General features: G+C 36.5%; 1 protein-coding gene across 1 annotated transcript in view; it reads right to left on the reverse strand.

Moving 5' to 3' along the window:
• The window catches only part of LOC110430389 (translation initiation factor IF-2-like), a 41233-nt gene continuing 37110 nt past the window's right edge, over positions 14538-18660 (reverse strand). Inside the window, exons 5-6 of the mRNA XM_021448052.1 lie at positions 14905-14996; positions 14538-14661 (exon numbers count right to left, since the gene is read on the reverse strand). Of these exons, the coding sequence (XP_021303727.1) occupies positions 14538-14661; positions 14905-14996 (216 nt within the window). The remainder of the gene's footprint in view (positions 14662-14904; positions 14997-18660) is intronic.

The raw sequence follows: 18660 nt of genomic DNA on the forward strand, positions 1-18660 counted from the left end.
GTGCGGCGGAGGAGGATTTATGGCGGGGGAGTAATGCCGGGGGACCCCCCGCCGCGTCTGCCCCTGCTGCTCCTGCCACGGGAGGAGGAGGAGGAGGACCCGTACGGTAATTATGGCGGCGACGCCGTGGGTTTACTTTTATTTTTCAACCCCCGTGGGTCTACCTAGGACCTACTTCATCACTCTTTATAATATTGCTATTAGGAGTACTACTACTAGGGCCTTTGTTTGTGACAAATATTATCTAATCATGGACTAACTAGGATCAAAAAATTCGTCTCGTGATTTACAGCTAAACTGTGTAATTAGTTTTTGTTTTTGTCTATATTTAATGTTTCATGCATGTGCCATAAGATTCGATGTGACGGAGAATCTTGAAAACTTTTTGATTTTGAGGGTGAACTAAACAAGGCCTAGCTTTTACTACAGTTAAATAAAAAAAATAAAAAAGTTGACTGACAAAACTAGGCCTTGTTTACTTCTAACCCAAACTTAAAATTTTTCAAAATTCTCCATCACACCGAATCTTTAGACGCATGCATGAAGTATTAAATATAGACAAAAATAATAACTAATTTCACAGTTTAATCAAAATTTACGAGATGAATCTTTTAAGTCTAGTTAGTTTATGGTTGGACAATAATTATCACAAACAAACGAAAGTGCTACAGTGTTGTGAAATTTTTCGTTGCCCTAATGTGATAAAAATATCGCTAAACAAATGTAAAAAATTGACTTTCAAAATAAATATTTGAAAGTATAATTTACTGATATATTGTAAAAGAAAAACATCGATTAAATAGCTGTATATCAACTCATGCTAACATTAAATGTATGTGGCTACAATTTAACCGCTCCAAGCCAATTTAATCCTCTATAAAAGTTTTATTTTTAAAAATTCTTGTGATCTTATGGGAAACTTATAAATTGTGTGTATAAGAGATTTCCAGCTGAGATAAGATCACATCCTCTATTTATAGATGAGAAAATCATGATCAATTGAGAAATCTATCTATCTAATCGATCAAAAACCAATTTTTCATATTTTTTATTATCTCCAAATCTTAGCTCTTCTAGCCTGTTCATTTGAGCTTAGGCCTTGTTTAGTTTTGAAAAGTGAAAAGTTTTCGGTACTGTAGCACTTTCGTTTGTTTGTGACAAATATTATCCAATCATGAACTAACTGGGATCAAAAGATTCTTCTCGTGATTTACAGCTAAACTGTGTAATTAGTTTTTGTTTTTGTCTATATTTAATGTTTAATGTATGTGCCATAAGATTCGATGTGACGGAGAATCTTGAAAACTTTTTGGTTTTCAGGATGAACACCTTATAGCACTTCTTTCAACGAGATTTGCGCGAGGACTTTGAGCGGCCGTGCTGAGACCTCCGATGTGCGTCGCCTGCGCGATCATGCTTGTTTCAGTACGAGTGTCAAGTCCGCCTCGCTGACCTACTGATCGGTTCTGTCTGGTCTGAATGATCGAGCCTATGCTAGATTAAGGTTGAAAACGGACGGAAACGAACGGAAAATCACTTTATCGTTTTTATTTTTATATTTTTAAACAAAAACGAAAGCGGAAGCTGACAACCGGAAGCGAAAACGGTAGCGGGATAAACGGTAATACGAAAACGGTTAAATACGATCGAAAAATAGACGAAAACGAGCGGTAAGCGAAAATTTAAACCGAAACATGTAAGCTGCATATGATAGCGCAAATACAGAGACCAAAATGCAATACTAAATATCAAATATGCACTGATCAGTTACTAGCGACCACATTAATACAATACCACATATCCATAGTCCATAGATCACAATTCACACAAATAAAAATTATCCATACATCGCATAAGAACATATTCATAGTCCATAGATCACAATTCACATAAATATGAATTATCCATACATCGCATAAGACAAGAGACATTTTGGGCCATATTGGGCTTAGGGACTATATTGGGCTACTTTCCCGTTTTTATGAAAAACGGGATAGAAAACGGGATATCCCGATAAAAAACGGGATTCCGCAAATACGGACGGACAAACGCTCTACCATTTTCGATCCCGCTCCCGTTTTAATCCGTCCCGTTTTCGGTCCCATTTCCGTTTATCCCGTAAAAACGAAAACGAACGGGAAAATACGGTATACGGTTGCGGACGAAACGGGATTTATCCCGTCCGTTTTCAACTGCCTAGATGCATGCATGAGCAATAAGATCTTGTTTACTTAGGAAGGTGATTTCATTTTTATTTGGCAATTATAAACTATATAATTAGTTATTTTTTATTTATATTTAATATTCTATATATACCGTAAAATTCGATGTAACGAAAAATCTTGAAAAGCTTTTGAGTTTTGGGGTGAACTAAACAAGGCCTAAACGAGTGCTTGTTCCAAAGTCATGAAAGCATTCTCTTAATGTCTCATACACAAAATATTCCGACTCATATACCAATGATGCTAACATACTGTACAAAATTTTATTAATATCCATGATAAATATAATTTATATAAATCGTTAATTTAGAAAAATACATATAACTAATATTTAGCATATGTCTATTGGTAGTATAATTATCAAAAACTCTATTTTTATAATAAATCACTACATATATAGTTTTTTATAAGAAAATTCAAACATTTGAGAAGTTGGTTAGCATTAGTACCTAGTTCTAGATCTCGCTTCAAGCTCTAACACCAATCTTAAGCGGCATGATGGAAATTTGAATCACGTTTATGCAATCTATGACATCAGATTCTTATTTTGTATAAAATATGAAAGGAAAATTAATAAATTGTATAATAAGCATGAAAGTTTTGACATAAATTTGGGATTGAAAATTTATGGCAACTAACGAGACCAAAATCTAAAAAGCAGAATCTAGAATCATAATGTCATGCGACACGAGCTGCAACAAGAATCACCATTTAAACTACTCCCTCTGTCCCAAAGTAGAAGTTATTCTCGTTTATGAAGTCAAAATTTTAAAACTTTGACCAATTATATATAGAGTAATATTAATATTTATAATATATAATTAGTATGATTAGATAGATCATTGAATATATTTTTATAAACTTTTTCGATATAAATGTTACATGTATTTTCTACACCTAGTTAAAGTTGAAAAAGTTTGACCTGTATGCATCCCATAACGACTTGTATTGTAGGACGGAAGGAGTAAGGTTTTAAGTAAATGTATATCTATAACTCTTATAAAGCTAAATCCCACTAGATGAATTCTCTCTTCATGCAAGGTGTCCACATCATTCCCCACTAAGTGACCCACTAAATATTTTATCTCTTCATGCAAAGTGTCCACATCATTTCCCACTAAGTCCATGTCATCCTATATTAATTACAAAAAATGATCATGTCATCTATGTCATGTGAAATACTTTAAATCTTTAATCTATTAACATATTCCCTGCGTCTACGAAAGAATCAATTCCTAGAATCTGTGTCAATCAAACTTTTTTAAGTTTGACTAACTTTATAGAAAAGAGTAACAACATCTATGACATAAAATGCACATCATATGAAAATATATTCTATGATGAATCTAATAATACTAATTTGATATCATAAATCTTAGCATTTTTTCTAGAAATTTAGTCAATGTTTGAAAAAATTGACTTAGGACAACTCTGGAAATTAACTTTTTCGTGAACAGAGGGAGTACAAGTCATGTACATACACTATTTGTTTCATCACCAATTAATTCCTCTACAATGTAACCAAATATTAGTTTTTGTTTAGCAATTTTTTACCAGATCTAATACAATAAAATACATGCAAGTCAAATTTATATGCATACATACATAATAGAATGAATATCATATAGTAGTTCTATGTATATAATGATTTATTTTTAAGAAATTTCCGCAGCAACGCGCGGGGAATAAACCTAGTTTAATATAATTGAATGTACCATGGAAAGCAAAAACTATGGATATGGATGAAATATATATATATATATATATAAGTTAGTAATTAATATATCTATCACAACTAGATAGATTATCTGTATGCATATTGTGTTAGAAAATGGATAAAAGAAAAAAAAATAGGTACGTGAAATTAATATAGTAAGTATTTTTTCTAATTGTAAATATTAAAATTTAACAATTGAAACACTTGGCTCCTAGGATGGGCACCAGTTAATAGTAAATACACTAGTCATAGCTAACAACATAGTCATAGTGACGTTGGTTTCATATCTCGCCAACATTAAGTTGTGCAAGCTTGGTGATAGTGCTGGTGAGAAGGTCAAAGCATGCCACATGTAAGGGATATGTTAGCTGGTGGTATATAGAGGGCTTGTTTGGTAGGATCTATTGAAACGTTTTTGATCATCTAGATAGAATTAGTTATAGGGTCGTTTAGATGGTAGGCTAGATTCTAATTTTAAAATTATTTTTTCATACAATATCATATAAAAGAAATTTGCTTAAAAACTCATGTTTTTAGGAGAAGAAGAGAACATAAATACAACCTAGTTTTCACTTAAATGATTAACTAAGAAACATTGATTGCTATTATAGGAAGGAGCCTAGAGAATGGCGAAACTACTTCGCCGTAGTTTCTCATTCCTGTTAAAAAAGAAGAAACGATTCAAGTGATTCATGAGTGGAACTTGAGTCATCAATGAAATTTCTCTTGTCTTGTTTGATTGAAAATCAAAACCGCTCCGAGGTGCCAACCGATCTCGAAGGGCAGGGTGGGATGAGAGTATAGGGGAATGAAAAATGATGTTCGTGGACGAAGGGTGTTGAGCGAAACATAGACCTAAATGATAATATTTATGCATTTGTTGCTTTCTCTATAAACATAGATAATTTTAGTTTATACTGTAAAACTCTTTTTCTTTGATCAAATTAATTAAAAAATGCATGATATCTTTAACATCAAATTAGTTTAATTCAATCTAAAATTAAATATCTTGCCAATGCGTTTATTTAGTAATGTAGATGTTTATGTATTTTCTACACACTTGATGATAATTAAATAAATTGAATCCAACATATTAATTGTACATAAACCTAAGAAGTGAACAACAAAAATATAAGAAAACCACCCAACATACCACCGTCACCACCATCAAACACAAATAAGAAGCAATCAATAGATTCAACAGTGATGCCAACACAATGACAAAACATCTTATAATTTGTATAATTTGAAATAGAAGGGTAGCAAATTACGTGTCCCTGAAGTTGACGGGGGATCTCACCATGGAGAACAAAGTGGTAGAAGAAAGTGCATGTGCTACTCTACTCCCACTCCAGTCCATCATCTGCGCACAAGTGTGTGCAAAAGCTAAAGCTTTTGCATTGGAACGGCACTCGCGGAAGGACGGCACCCAGCCCCTCCTAGCGCGCACACGGCCGTGGAGCTTATGATGGCCACTGGCGCGCATGATTGACCATGCCTTCCTATTTCCGGAATGTTCACATGACACATTGCGTGTGACAGTGTGCACAACACCACTGCAAAAAGCTTCGCTTGAGCTTATTAGGTAAATTTGTCAGACATTCATCAATATTTTTATCTTATAATTATAATAAATCAGCGAATAATATTTTCTATCATAAATTATAAGTCAAATAAATTAAATTTATCAGCTATTAAGAGTGTTTTTCTCCTATAATAAATCAGCGAATAATATTTTCTGTCATGAGCCAAACAAACAGGACATGGACATGTTATTATCTTCACATTCCGTCTTCTTCCTTTGCTTTTGAAACGAGATGAGAATCAGGCAAGGTGAATTTTACCAGACAGTATCATAGACGAAGTTGTCTGTCGTCCTTGGGGTGATTTTATTGTGAAAAGATCACAGAGGGTGAGTACAAACATGGTCTGCAGGCCGATCAAAAGGGGTTATTAAGAGCACTCTCACTACAAAAATTATTATAGTTTTTTTAAAATATTAATTATACTGTTGTTTAAGTATTTTGCTGATGTGACAAAGTAGTTATTGAAGAGAGAAAACAAAATTTATAGAAACTGGATCTATGTTGAAACCATGTCTATATGAGAACTAAGACACGAAAGGATGTCATTGGTAAAAAAATGAAGAGAGAATATATATGATTAGATAAAAAATTGTCCTATAAAAACTATTTATTATGCTTTCTATATAAAATTAATATATATAAAAACTATAGTTAGTCGGTAGTATTGAGAGTGGCCTAATGAAAACCATTTTCTTCGCACAGGCTGCCGGTGGCCCCGCCTGTGTCTGCCTAACCTGACGTCCTCCTGGCCCATTTTATTCTGTCTGCTGTACCCTCTTGTTTACCGCCATTAAACACCACGCGTACGTTGCTGAGAATTGAGATGCACAAGCACAGCTAATTAACTCTAGCTGATTTATCGAATCCCAGTACGAGAATCCAACGACTCCTTGCTAGTACTAGTACCACAACTAGGGCCTTGTTTAGTTCCGAAAAGTGAAAAGTTTTCGGTACTGTAGGACTTTCGTTTGTTTGTGATAAATATTATCCAATCATAGATTAACTAGAATCAAAAGATTCGTCTCGTGATTTACAACTAAACTGTGTAATTAGTTTTTGTTTTCGTCTATATTTAATGTTTCATGCATATGCCACAAGATTCGATGTGACGGGGAATCTTGAAAATTTTTTGGTTTTCAGGGTGAACTAAACAAGACCTAGATTTCACCGATGTAAAATTACCTGGCATGCCTTTTCACCTCTCTTTCCGTCTTGCACAGTAATATTCGTAAATCCTTTTGCACAAATTGCAAGCTAGCACTTGTTTTAATCCAGGGTGTAAAGTTTTATGGTATCACATCGGTTGTCACAAGTATCACATCAAGTGTTGGAATAGTAATGATAAAACAAATTATAGAAGTTCTTAGTACTCCGCGAGACGAATTTATTAAGTCTAATTAATCTATCATTAGCACATGTTTATGATAGCTCTTCCATGGCACCACTTTGTCAAATCATGGACTAATTAAACTTAAAAGATTCGTCTCACAAAAGAGTCCTAATCTGTGCAATTAGTTATTTTTAGTTTATATTTAATACTTTATGTATGTGTCTAAAAATCCGATAAAATACAGAGTAAACATTAGGGGGAGTAATTAACATGGCCAACTTGCAGGTGTTCCTATATACTCCTACAGTACTACCACTGTGTAAGAAAGGATTTACTAAATCAAATTATTTTGGTACTAAAAAAATATTAAAAATATTTAACATACTGAGCGGCGCTTTTATAAATTTTTACAATATTTTTCATACATTTAAAATTTATTTAAGACATTTTAACTTAGGCGCTGTTTAGATTGGAGATGAAAAATTTTTGGGTGTCACATCGGATAAAAAAAAAATAAATTACATAGCTCGTTAGGAAACTGCAAGACAAATCTATTAAGCATAATTAATCTGTCATTAGCACATGTGGGTTACTGTAGCACTTAAGGCTAATCATGGACTAACTAGGCTTAAAAGATCCGTCTCGCGATTTTCAACTAAACTATGTAATTAATTTATTTTTTATCTACATTTAAAGTTTTATGTATGTGTCCAAAGATTTGATGGGATGGATGAAAATTTTTTAGACCAGGAATAAACAGGATACCAAAGTCCAAACCTAGGACCATTACAGAGGCAAACGGATCCTGTCAGAAATTTGTCCCCTCCAGGGCTCATCTATATAAAAATAATTTCAAAAGTTGCAGAGTATATAAAAAAAATGGGCTTTATTTTGCTCCTGCCTTTTGACGTGATTTCAGAAAAATAATGTTTTAGCGACATGTGTCCTGGCAGAGATATTGATGATGCCCTCCTTGTGCAGAGACTGACAGGGGCGTGTGAGTCAGAGAGGTCCTGACAAGAGAAATTTAAGGATCAGGTCGCCACAAAATTCCGGCATGTCCTAGCACTGTAGATAGAAGCCGTACTTGAATAAAAAAATTTCATGATACTATGATACTTTTATTTGTTTCTGGTAATTATTATCCAACCATGGACTATTAGACTCAAAAGATTTGTTTCGTAAATTTCAACAAAACTGTGCAATTAGTTTTTATTTTTGTTTATATTTTATACTCCATACATGCGTTTAAAGATTCGATGTAACAGAAAATTTTAAAAATTTTTGGATTTTAAGTGGAAATAAACAAGACCTTAATTATCAAAACTTTTTCAAAATTTTTCGTCACATTTTGAATACATGGATGAATCATTAAATATAAATAAAAATAACTAATTACACAAAACATATACAAACAAAAATACTATAATATCAAAATCTAAAAAACATACCAACTAAACAAGGCCTAAATAATCCACGTGAATTCGTGATAGATAATAAACCTGTATATATACAGCGCAAACATCACACATTCACACATGCTTCCTTGGTGCCTAAACAATTCGTCAATAGGGGAAAAAAAAGAGAGACCTCCTTTAGCTTTAGCACCGCTTCAAATGACTCCAATTACTAGGGGGAAAAGGATCTTCCTTGGCACAGCTTCAAACAATGTAACTTCTGGCTACGGGCAAAGGAGCTAGAGCCAACGGAGCCAAAATTAATGTTTAATCGACTTCTAGTTCATTTTAACAGTACATATAAATAGCCTCTTGGTATAGTGTAGGAAGAGGTTATATAACAGAACCTAAGACAAAATAAAGATGAAATGAAAAATCCAAATTCCTATTTACTAGTGTGCATTTTTTAGCTTCTCTCATATTTTAAGCCACAACCAACAACAAAATGATAACCTTGAAATAATAAAATACATGGAAGTGAAAACAATAATAACGTTAAGATTTTTAGAACACCTTTTGAGTTTCCTTGTATTTTTGGTTTATTGTTGCCAATAAATTCTTATTTTCTTTCATGCCTATAGCTCAACTACATGCTTTAAATGGATTTCATTTTTTGATGTAATCCTTAGTCCCAAAAGAAATATAATTATAGAAAATTGTTAAACCAAACAATCTAATTTTGACAAATTCATATAAAAATTCTAATATTTCTCATAATAAGATATTCAATATGTATCATTATAAGATTAGGTATAGAATATATTTTTTGTAATATTATTCAGGGTCATAAATTTTGATATTATTTTCTATAAACTCACTCAAACTTAAGATAGTTTCACTTACATCAAGTTTGTAATTACATTTTTTCATGGACGAGGTAGCACTATCAATGTGAAGTGCCTTGAAAGAAAAATCAAAACTTTATAAATACAACTAATATTTGGTCAAATTATATAAACCTTGTAAGAATATATATTGATTTTGTAAATAATATTTGAATACTATTAAGGTCTTGTTTAGTTCACGAAAATTTTTGGTTTTGGCTACTGTAACACTTTCATTTGTATTTGGTAATTATTATCCAACCATGGATTAATTAGACTTAAAAGATTCGTCTCGCAAATTACAGGCAAACTATGTAATTAGTTATTTTTTTATCTATATTTAATGCTCCATGCATGTGCCGTAAGATTCAATTTGACAAGAAATCTTGAAAATTTTTGGAAACTAAACAAGGCCTAAGTTTTTGATTTTTTAAGAATAGATAATGAAACGAAGATCAAGTTTTTTCTTTGCTATCTTTAGAATGGTGTAAATTTAACTAAAGACGACATAATTAAAATGAATTAGTCCATGAAGTGTTGTTTATCTCACTGTAGTGGAACAATTAAACAAGTCTCATTCTTAGTTGCCACCATGCTAAGACTATTTGATGCATAATTCACATTGTTGAGAATTGGTTGACTGACATTGGTCAAAACGACACATCATAACTTTTGTGGATGTTGTAGCTATTACTTGGGGAATTTGGTATACGCATAATGATCTTACTTTTTTTTAGAAAAATGTGCCACTTCATTTATGCAAGCATATTCAGCTGAAACATATTGGCTATGTTTTTTTTCTTCAGGGGAACATATTTTGGCTACAATTTTCTTCAGGGGGTAACAAGGGAGACCATTCGTTCGACGGGCAAAGTTCTGGAGGTCGCTGCTTTGGATATTCATCAGGAATGGATGGAAAAACAATAATAAAATTACCTCCCCCCCACCCCTACAATTTGGTGTTCACTTAGGCCTTTGTTTAGTTTACCCCAAAAACTAAAAACTTTCTAATATTTCCCGTCACATCGAATCTTGGAGCACATACATAAAGCATTCACTGGTACAGGACCGGCCTTTTGTTCCGGTCGAAAACCACTTGTAGTCCCAGGTGGCGAGCCGGGACTAAGGGATCGGGACTAAAAGTCCCACATTTAGTCCCGGCTCGCCGGCCCGTGACTAAATGAGGACATTTAGTCCCGGTTGGTAATACCAACCGGGACTACATGGACGCCAGGCAGTGACGTGGCGCAACCCCTGGCCACCCCTTTTAGTCCCGGTTGGTATTAACAACCGGGACTAAAGGGTTTTTTTCTTTTTCTTTTCTTTTTCCTTTTCATTTCTTTATTGATTTTGATTTTCAATTGTATATGTTCTCCAATTTATTCGTATACGCCGCTATTATCCGTATACATTGCACCTATACGAGAGCATCATTATTGCACACAAATAAAGTATGAAACTACATATATATATTATCTGTATAATATATATATTATATAGCTATACACATACGTACATACACACATTTACAATAATAATATTATGTATAAGTAATAATCAAGTGTGCTGCCACCGGTTAATGATTACATAATGTTTGTCCGCCCATTCAAAGATCATACAAGTGTTCGTCCTTGTTTGGAATGGGCTTGAAGCCCTGCGGGTATAAGTGGAACTCGCCGTCTTCCGAAATGACATGATCGTTGATAAATCCGGCGATCGTCTCCTGGACTCCAAGGAGTAATGTGTACTCGAACACTTTATCTTTCATATTCCACTCCTTTCATTTGCATTAGTTAAAAAAGATATTAATATACATAAAATCTATTTAGTTCCAACAAATAAATAAGATATGAATTTAGTGTATACACATGCATGTTACTTACTTTTAGAACACTTTGAGCAGGTTTAAATAGGGTGCACCGAATAAATTCACAAATATAGTATCCACATAGATTCGTTCCAAACAGCTGTGTGGGCACCCAAGAGAGTAGAACAGAAGGAGGAAGTGACACATTCAGATCCGTACGATATCTTTGTTGTAGCCAAGCCCAAGTCCTGCCCAATAAGACGGTCAATGATTAGGTATAGCTAGCATAATAAAGTAAAGGAGCACGCATCGATATTTAAAGCATGATATATACTTACCTCTGGATCATGTCTATTATGTCTTGATAGAGTGCTAGGTCTTTTTTCATTGAGTCCCACACATTTATGTTTTGTTCCGTGATCTTAATCTCAATGAGTATCCAATGATCTCTGCATTTGTTTAGAGTCAACTTATATATGTATATCTTAATGCCGGATTAACTAAGACATGATATAACACAACACTTACCCCATATTGTAAGGGAAGAGTATCTTCTCCGTATGCCTTTGGTTATAAAAGAACCTCTGGAGGTTCTTCTCTATTTCATTAGGCTTCAGATTCAATGGATCTTTAGTCTTAGTGTCCTTGTACACGACATATGGATCGATGAAACCAATTCGATTGTCTTTTTTCAATCTTTGTTCTCTCATCATGTGTCTGCACATCGTGAGCGTAGTTATTACGAATACATACATATGCTATAATGGGATTAATGATTGAAAGGAAGAATCACTTACAGACAGTAGCAGCTCATGAGAGATTTGTCGAGAGCATTCATATGGAGAAGTTGGTATACTTCACTAAAATCTATCCATATGACGTCATCTCCACGGAAGTAGTGTCGGTCGCGGACTCGGACGGTAATCAATTCTTCTTCCTTATGTTTTGAGCTGACTCTCAAGTAGTACTCGTGCAGCTTGTATATTTGCGTACCTTCTCAGGGTGGCACATACTCCTGCCGTAAATGTACCGACTCTGATAGTCATCAACACCTCCGTGGATTGGCGCATCGGTACACCCTAGAAGTGCTTCTAGGGGCAGCCTAGTTTCTTCCATCCAATTGCCGAGTTCATCTAAATCCACATTAGCAGGTATAGCCATTGCCATCAAGTTGACATTTGAACCGTACTCATTCGAAACCACTAGTGGCTGAACTGATTGCTGCGCTTGTTCGCCGAGCTGTGCAACTTTTTGCTGGACTTTTCTTTTGTCTGCCTTGATTTTCTTTAGGACAATACAATTGTAGTCTGATATTGTTGACCCTGGTTGTTTACTCGCAGCACGGTTCATGTCTGTAATGTTCTGCACCACTTGACGTAGCTTTGAACGAGGATACATTAGGTATGGCGACTCTTGCTTTGCTTTTCTCTTAGCTTTGCATGTTTCAAAGAATGCTTTGACTTCTACTTTGCTTGCAGCAAGCACTTCCTCATCGGTCTTCTCATATGGAAGCTTGGTCGTCTTCGGGATCTTCGTGTTCAAAGCTTTCTTCTTTGCCACAGGTGGTTGGAGTGATCTTTGTGTCTCGACGGACGACCTCTTCCTCCTCGATGCAGCACTAGCCGGTGCCGACGAGGCGGCGACCGTTGTCGGCATTGGCAAAGGCAGCGGCGCAGGTGGAGCTTGCTGTTGTGGAGGAGATTCGGCTGCGGGCGGCGTTGGATTCCTTCGTGGAGGAGATGCGGCGGCCGGTGGTGGGGATGCAGCCTTCTCTTGTACGTCGTCGTCGTCGTGTCCCACGACACTATGGTCATGCGGTGAATGGACAGACGGACTTCGGTGGGGGGAGGCTCTGGATTTGAAATAACAAATAAGGTATATTTATACATGAGTCAATGTAATTTGATACAGTATATAATTATAGAAAAAGCAGTAGCGTCCACAATAATCCGCACCTGCTAGGGTTCGGTTATGGCGGCGGCACCCCAGGAATAATGATGTACCGTTTCCTCCAACATATGAATGTCTTCTCCACTTCACCAAGTGTCTTCTCTCCATCACCGCCTTCGATATCGAGAGGCACATTTTCACGACCTCTGACCACTCTATCCACCGAGACACAAGCATATCCGGCTGGTATTGGGACAGAGTGGATCCTTGGTGTCTTGGTGGGGTTGATAGGAGATACGACATCGGTAGCCACCTTTACTGTACCATCACCCTCCGGAACATGGAGCTCACAAGACGTCAACGGAGCGGTGACATCATCCACCGGGAATCACAGCCCTACGTCATCAACTTGCCTCGTAGGCGCCTCCGGAGAAGCACAACTGCTCTTTAGATGAGCTGAGCAAGGGTTGATGTTGCCGGCCGGTGGCTGTGACAAGCTTTGGAGGCGGGAAGTTACAGCTTCCTCCACGACTTTTTGGATTTTCTCATCCATTGTGGCCTTCAGCGCTTGCTCCCACTCAAGGGCCCGTTGAGCCACTTCTTGGGTCTTTATGAGTCCTTCCTCCAACCTACGTATCTCTTCCCTGTCCTCTTCCTTCTTTCTCTGGAGGCTTCTATAAGTTTCCCTATCAGCAAGGAAGGCATGCTCCCACAATACGGTGCCATAGCCTCTCGTCCGTCCACCATGCTCAAGGTTCCCCAGGGCGAATGTCAACTCATCTTTATCTCTATTCGGCTGCCATTCTCCACTTTGAGCGATGGAGCGGGCTTGATGGAATCTTTCCGCAACAGCTTGGATGCGTTCCCCATACACGTCCTTTCCGGTCTCAAGGTCTAGTGAGCCTCCGTGAGCGAAAAACCAGTGCTTCGCGCGCTCAGGCCACTCGAGGGATTCGGGCACCAACCCCCTGTCGATTAACTCCTTTTCGGCCTTTTCCCACTTAGGAACGGCGGTTTGGTAGCCACCTGATCCCATCGTATGGTGGTAGGTCTTGCGCTGGGAATTCTCTTGGTTCTTTCTCACCCATTCCTAAGCCTCTTCGGACATCTTGAACCGTACAAAGTTGTCCCAAAACGCCATAGCTTCGCATAGTTCGGAGAGTTGAAATCTGGAGTCATATTTTTCTTGATGTAGTCTTGATATAGACGCTTCTTATAGCCCTGGAACATTGGGGCCATCTTCTTCATAGACCAATCTCAGACTCTTTCCTTCAACTGTTCATCGTTTGTCTCTAGTGTGAAATGTTGCAAGACGTCACCCCAGAGTAGCTCCTTGTCACGTCTAGAGACATAACTGATTTCTGGGTGTTTCTTGTTCTCCTTCCATTCACGGACACTAATCGGGATCCTATCCCGGACAAGGTACCCTAAGTGGTAGACGAAGGCCCTTGAATGGGGTCCAGGTGGCTTGCCTGTTGCTTCCTCGAATTCTGAGATTACTAACCGGCCCTCCATAGGCTTCTTCGGGCCTCGTACTCTCCGGCTGGTCCCCGTGGTTGTCGTCGAGCCAGAGGGATATGTAGGAAGAAACAAGACAATTTAATACAAGATATTATTTTGAATTATATCTGTAAAAACAAAGGAGACTGCCAAATTACAGACCTGCTGGCCAGCATTGTCTTGCTCATTCGGGTCGACCAAATACTAAGAGCAGTCATCGATGCCCTCAGGGTTCTCATCGCCCTCGCGATCGTCGTGATAAACTTCTTCATTGGGACCGCAGATCAGGTTCATCATTTCCTCTTCATGTTCTCTCGGGTCGGCCTTTCTGCAGAAATATGTGACACATGACTACTAGCACTATTGTGTATACCTGACAAGGAAACAATATATAAAACTAGGGTTTAGGGTTTAGGGCTTAGGGCTTAGGTTTAGGGTTTAGTGTATATCATTTGCTAACAATTAAATATATCATAATTGTACCACTAATTTATACCACTAATTGTACCACTAATTGTACCACTAATTATAGCACTAATTGTATCACTAATAGATCCATCTCTAGACATACCTGTAGTTTGAAGGCGGTGAGACGGCGGAGAGACGGCGGTCGGTGCGGAGACTCGATGGGGACTTCGGTGACGACGGCAGAGAGACGTTGATCTGGACAAAGGAAGAAAGAGGGAATGAATATCATATCACATTTACATATTGTGGCACATGCATGAAGCACTAAATATAGAAGAAAACAAAAACTAATTTGCTACAAACAAACGAAAATACTACAGTACCCTAATTGTGTGAACATCACTAAATACATCATAGAACACTATATGTATACTATGTGAATATCGCTAAAATATGTTATAGAACATCACATATATATTACGTGAAAAAAACTAAATACACCATAGAACATCACTAATTACATTAAAGAACATCGTATATATATTACGTGAAAATAAATAAGAAATTGGTACTATAATATACATGGATTGGTACTATAATATACATGAAAATAAATATATATATATATGAATTTGAGTAGAGGCAATATTCTAGATTCATAAGAAATTGGTACTATAATATACACGAAAATAAATAAATATATAATGTAATACAAATAATAACTAGGGCACAAGCATAAGAAAAAAAATAAAAACATGTAACAAAGAAAAAAATTTAAAGAATATCGTATATATATTACGTGAACATCACTAAATACACTATAGAACATCACTAATTAATTTAAAGAACATCACATATATATTACGTGACACATCACTAAATATATTTAGTTAAAGTTATTTCTTTGTTTTTCATATTTTTTTCATTTTTTACTTCAATATTTAGTGTGTTAGAACTAGGTTTTATTTTTTACTATATATTTAGTTAAAGTTATTTCTTTGTTTTTTCATATTTTTTTCATTTTTTTCATTTTTATTTCTTCGCCCACGGGGTCTCGGGCGCACGGGAGGCTCGGGCTGCGCCGCCAGTGGGGGCGCGCGTGGCCGCGTGCCCGACGGCGTACGACGTGGGGCCCGTGCCACTGCCCCCCGCCCGCAGCGTTGTCGGGCGCGGAGGGCGCAGCAGCGTACGACGGCGGCGGCGCGGGCGCACGGTGTACGGCGACGGCGGGCGCACGCGAGAACGAGAAAGAGAGAGGGATAGAGGCGGCGGGCGCGCGACGTACGGCGGGGCGTCCTCGAGGCGGCGCTCGGAGCAAGGACGACGGAGCGGCGGCGGAGAAGACGACGGGTCGCGCGCGGCGGTTAGGGCACGGCAGGAGGATCGAAGATGACGGATCGACGCGGGCGCAGTGTGCAGAAAGAAGAAGGGCTTTGCCCTTTATAGGGCAGGGCACATTTAGTCCCGGGCCGAGCTAGCGCCCGGGACTAAAGAGTTTTCACCAAATTATGGCGCCAGTTTAGGCGTCATAATTTGGTTTTCCCTTTTCTCCCCTTTACATTGTTAAATGTATTATAAATTAAATAAATCTGATAAAATTGTTTAAAAAATACACATTAATTTTATTCTGCTCTACTCTTCAGTATAAAAATTATTAACCCAATTGTTTTTCAAATATTTTATATTATTCAAAATAAATGTTATTCATAATGAATATTGTGTTAATGCAAAAATATATTGGCCAATTAAATTTTAAAAAATGTTGGCTTTAGACAGATACTTGGTTTTTGGGTCATTTGGACGTTAAACTTTTGTTTCTTTAATAATAATTATACAAATGCGCGACATTGATTGTATAAATTTGAAATTTACATTTTCAAAAGTTGTAAGATAAATTTTGGAACTCTGGATGGCCTCAAATAGAAAACTCATGAATACAAAGTTTGTTCCACTCATCAAGACCTACATTTTCTCTAATGGTCACATTTTCATTTGAAAAAGTTTAGACCACTCAATTTTGAAATTTGAAAGAATTCATAGCGAAATGCTAATTTTCAGAACCATGGATGGCCTCAAATGGAAAGCTCATGAATACCAATATTGCCCCACTCATCAAGATCTACATTTCATATATATACCATTTTTGCATTTGACAAAGTGCTCGCAAAGTGTAGTTCAAAATCCACACTTCCCACGTATAGTTTCATATAGTTTGTGTGAGATTCAAGATTTGGTGAGTATTGTTTACATAAACTTTTCCAAATGGAAAAATGGTCTATATAAAAAGTTTGGATATTGATGAGCTCTAACAACTTGGTATTCAAAAGATTTTCATTCCAAGTCATTTTCTCCATCGTTTGACCAAGTTTGACCAAAGCCCGTCTTCGAATTTGAAAACATGTGCGTGGGACTCGATCAAATTTATCCGGATGAAAATATGATCCATGTATGAAATTTAGGTCTTGATGAGATCTAACAACTTGGTATTCAAAATTTTTCCATTTGAAGTACTCAGATGGGTCATTTGACCAAGTTTGACCAAAGTCAAAACAGTGGGTTTCACAAACACACACTTTGACCGAGCCCTGGATGGCCTCAAATGGAAAACTCATGAATACAAAGTTTGTTCCACTCATCAAGACCTACATTTTCTCTAATGGTCATATTTTTATTTGAAAAAGTTTGGACCACTCAATTTTGAAATTTGAAAGAATTCATAGCGAAACGCTAATTTTCAGAACCATGGATGGCCTCAAATGGAAAACTCATGAATACCAATATTGCTCCACTCATCAAGATCTACATTTCATATATAGATCATTTTTGCATTTGAAAAAGTGTTGGCAAAGTGTAGTTCAAAATCCACACTTCCCACGTACAGTTTCATATAGTTTGTGTGATATTCAAGATTCGGTGAGTATTGTTTAGATAAACTTTTCCAAATAAAAAATAGTCTATATAAAAAGTTTGGATATTGATGAGCTCTAACAACTTGGTATTCAAAAGATTTTCTTTCCAAGTCATTTTCTCCGTCGTTTGACCAAGTTTGACCAAAGCCCGTCTTCGAATTTGAAAACAAGTGCCTGGGACTCGATCAAATTTATCCAGATGAAAATATGATCCATGTATGAAATGTAGGTCTTGATGAGATCTAACAACTTGTTATTCAAAAGTTTTCCATTTGAAGTACTCAGATGGGTCATTTGACCAAGTTTGACCAAAGTCAAAACAGTGGGTTTCACAAACACACACTTTGACCGAGTCCTGGATGGCCTCAAATGGAATAATCATGAATACAAAGTTTGTTCCACTCATCAAGACCTACATTTCCTCTAATGGTCACATTTTCATTTGAAAAAGTTTGGACCACTCAATTTTGAAATTTAAAAGAATTCATAGCGAAACGCTAATTTTCAGAACCATGGATGGCCTCAAATGAAAAACTCATGAATACCAATATTGCTCCACTCATCAAGATCTACATTTCATATATAGACCATTTTTACATTTGACAAAGTGCTGGCAAAGTGTAGTTCAAAATCCACACTTCCCACGTATAGTTTCATATAGTTTGTGTGAGATTCAAGATTTGGTGAGTATTGTTTAAATAAACTTTTTCAAATGGAAAAATGGTCTATATAAAAACTTTGGATATTGATGAGCTCTAACGCTAATTTTCAAAACCATGGATGGCCTCAAATGAAAAACTCATGAATACCAATATTGCTCCACTCATCAAGATGTTACAATTATATTACATTCCGTAACCATGGAGTGTTACAATTATATTACACATAATCAAGTGTAGTTCAAAATCCACATCAAGATGTTACAATTATATTACACATAATGTTACAATTATATTACACAAGATGTCAAGTACAAATCACTACCATTATCAAGCTAGCACAGTGGTAAA

Source organism: Sorghum bicolor, chromosome 9 (genome assembly GCF_000003195.3).
Source record: "Sorghum bicolor cultivar BTx623 chromosome 9, Sorghum_bicolor_NCBIv3, whole genome shotgun sequence".
In the NCBI taxonomy this organism is placed as follows: domain Eukaryota; kingdom Viridiplantae; phylum Streptophyta; class Magnoliopsida; order Poales; family Poaceae; genus Sorghum; species Sorghum bicolor.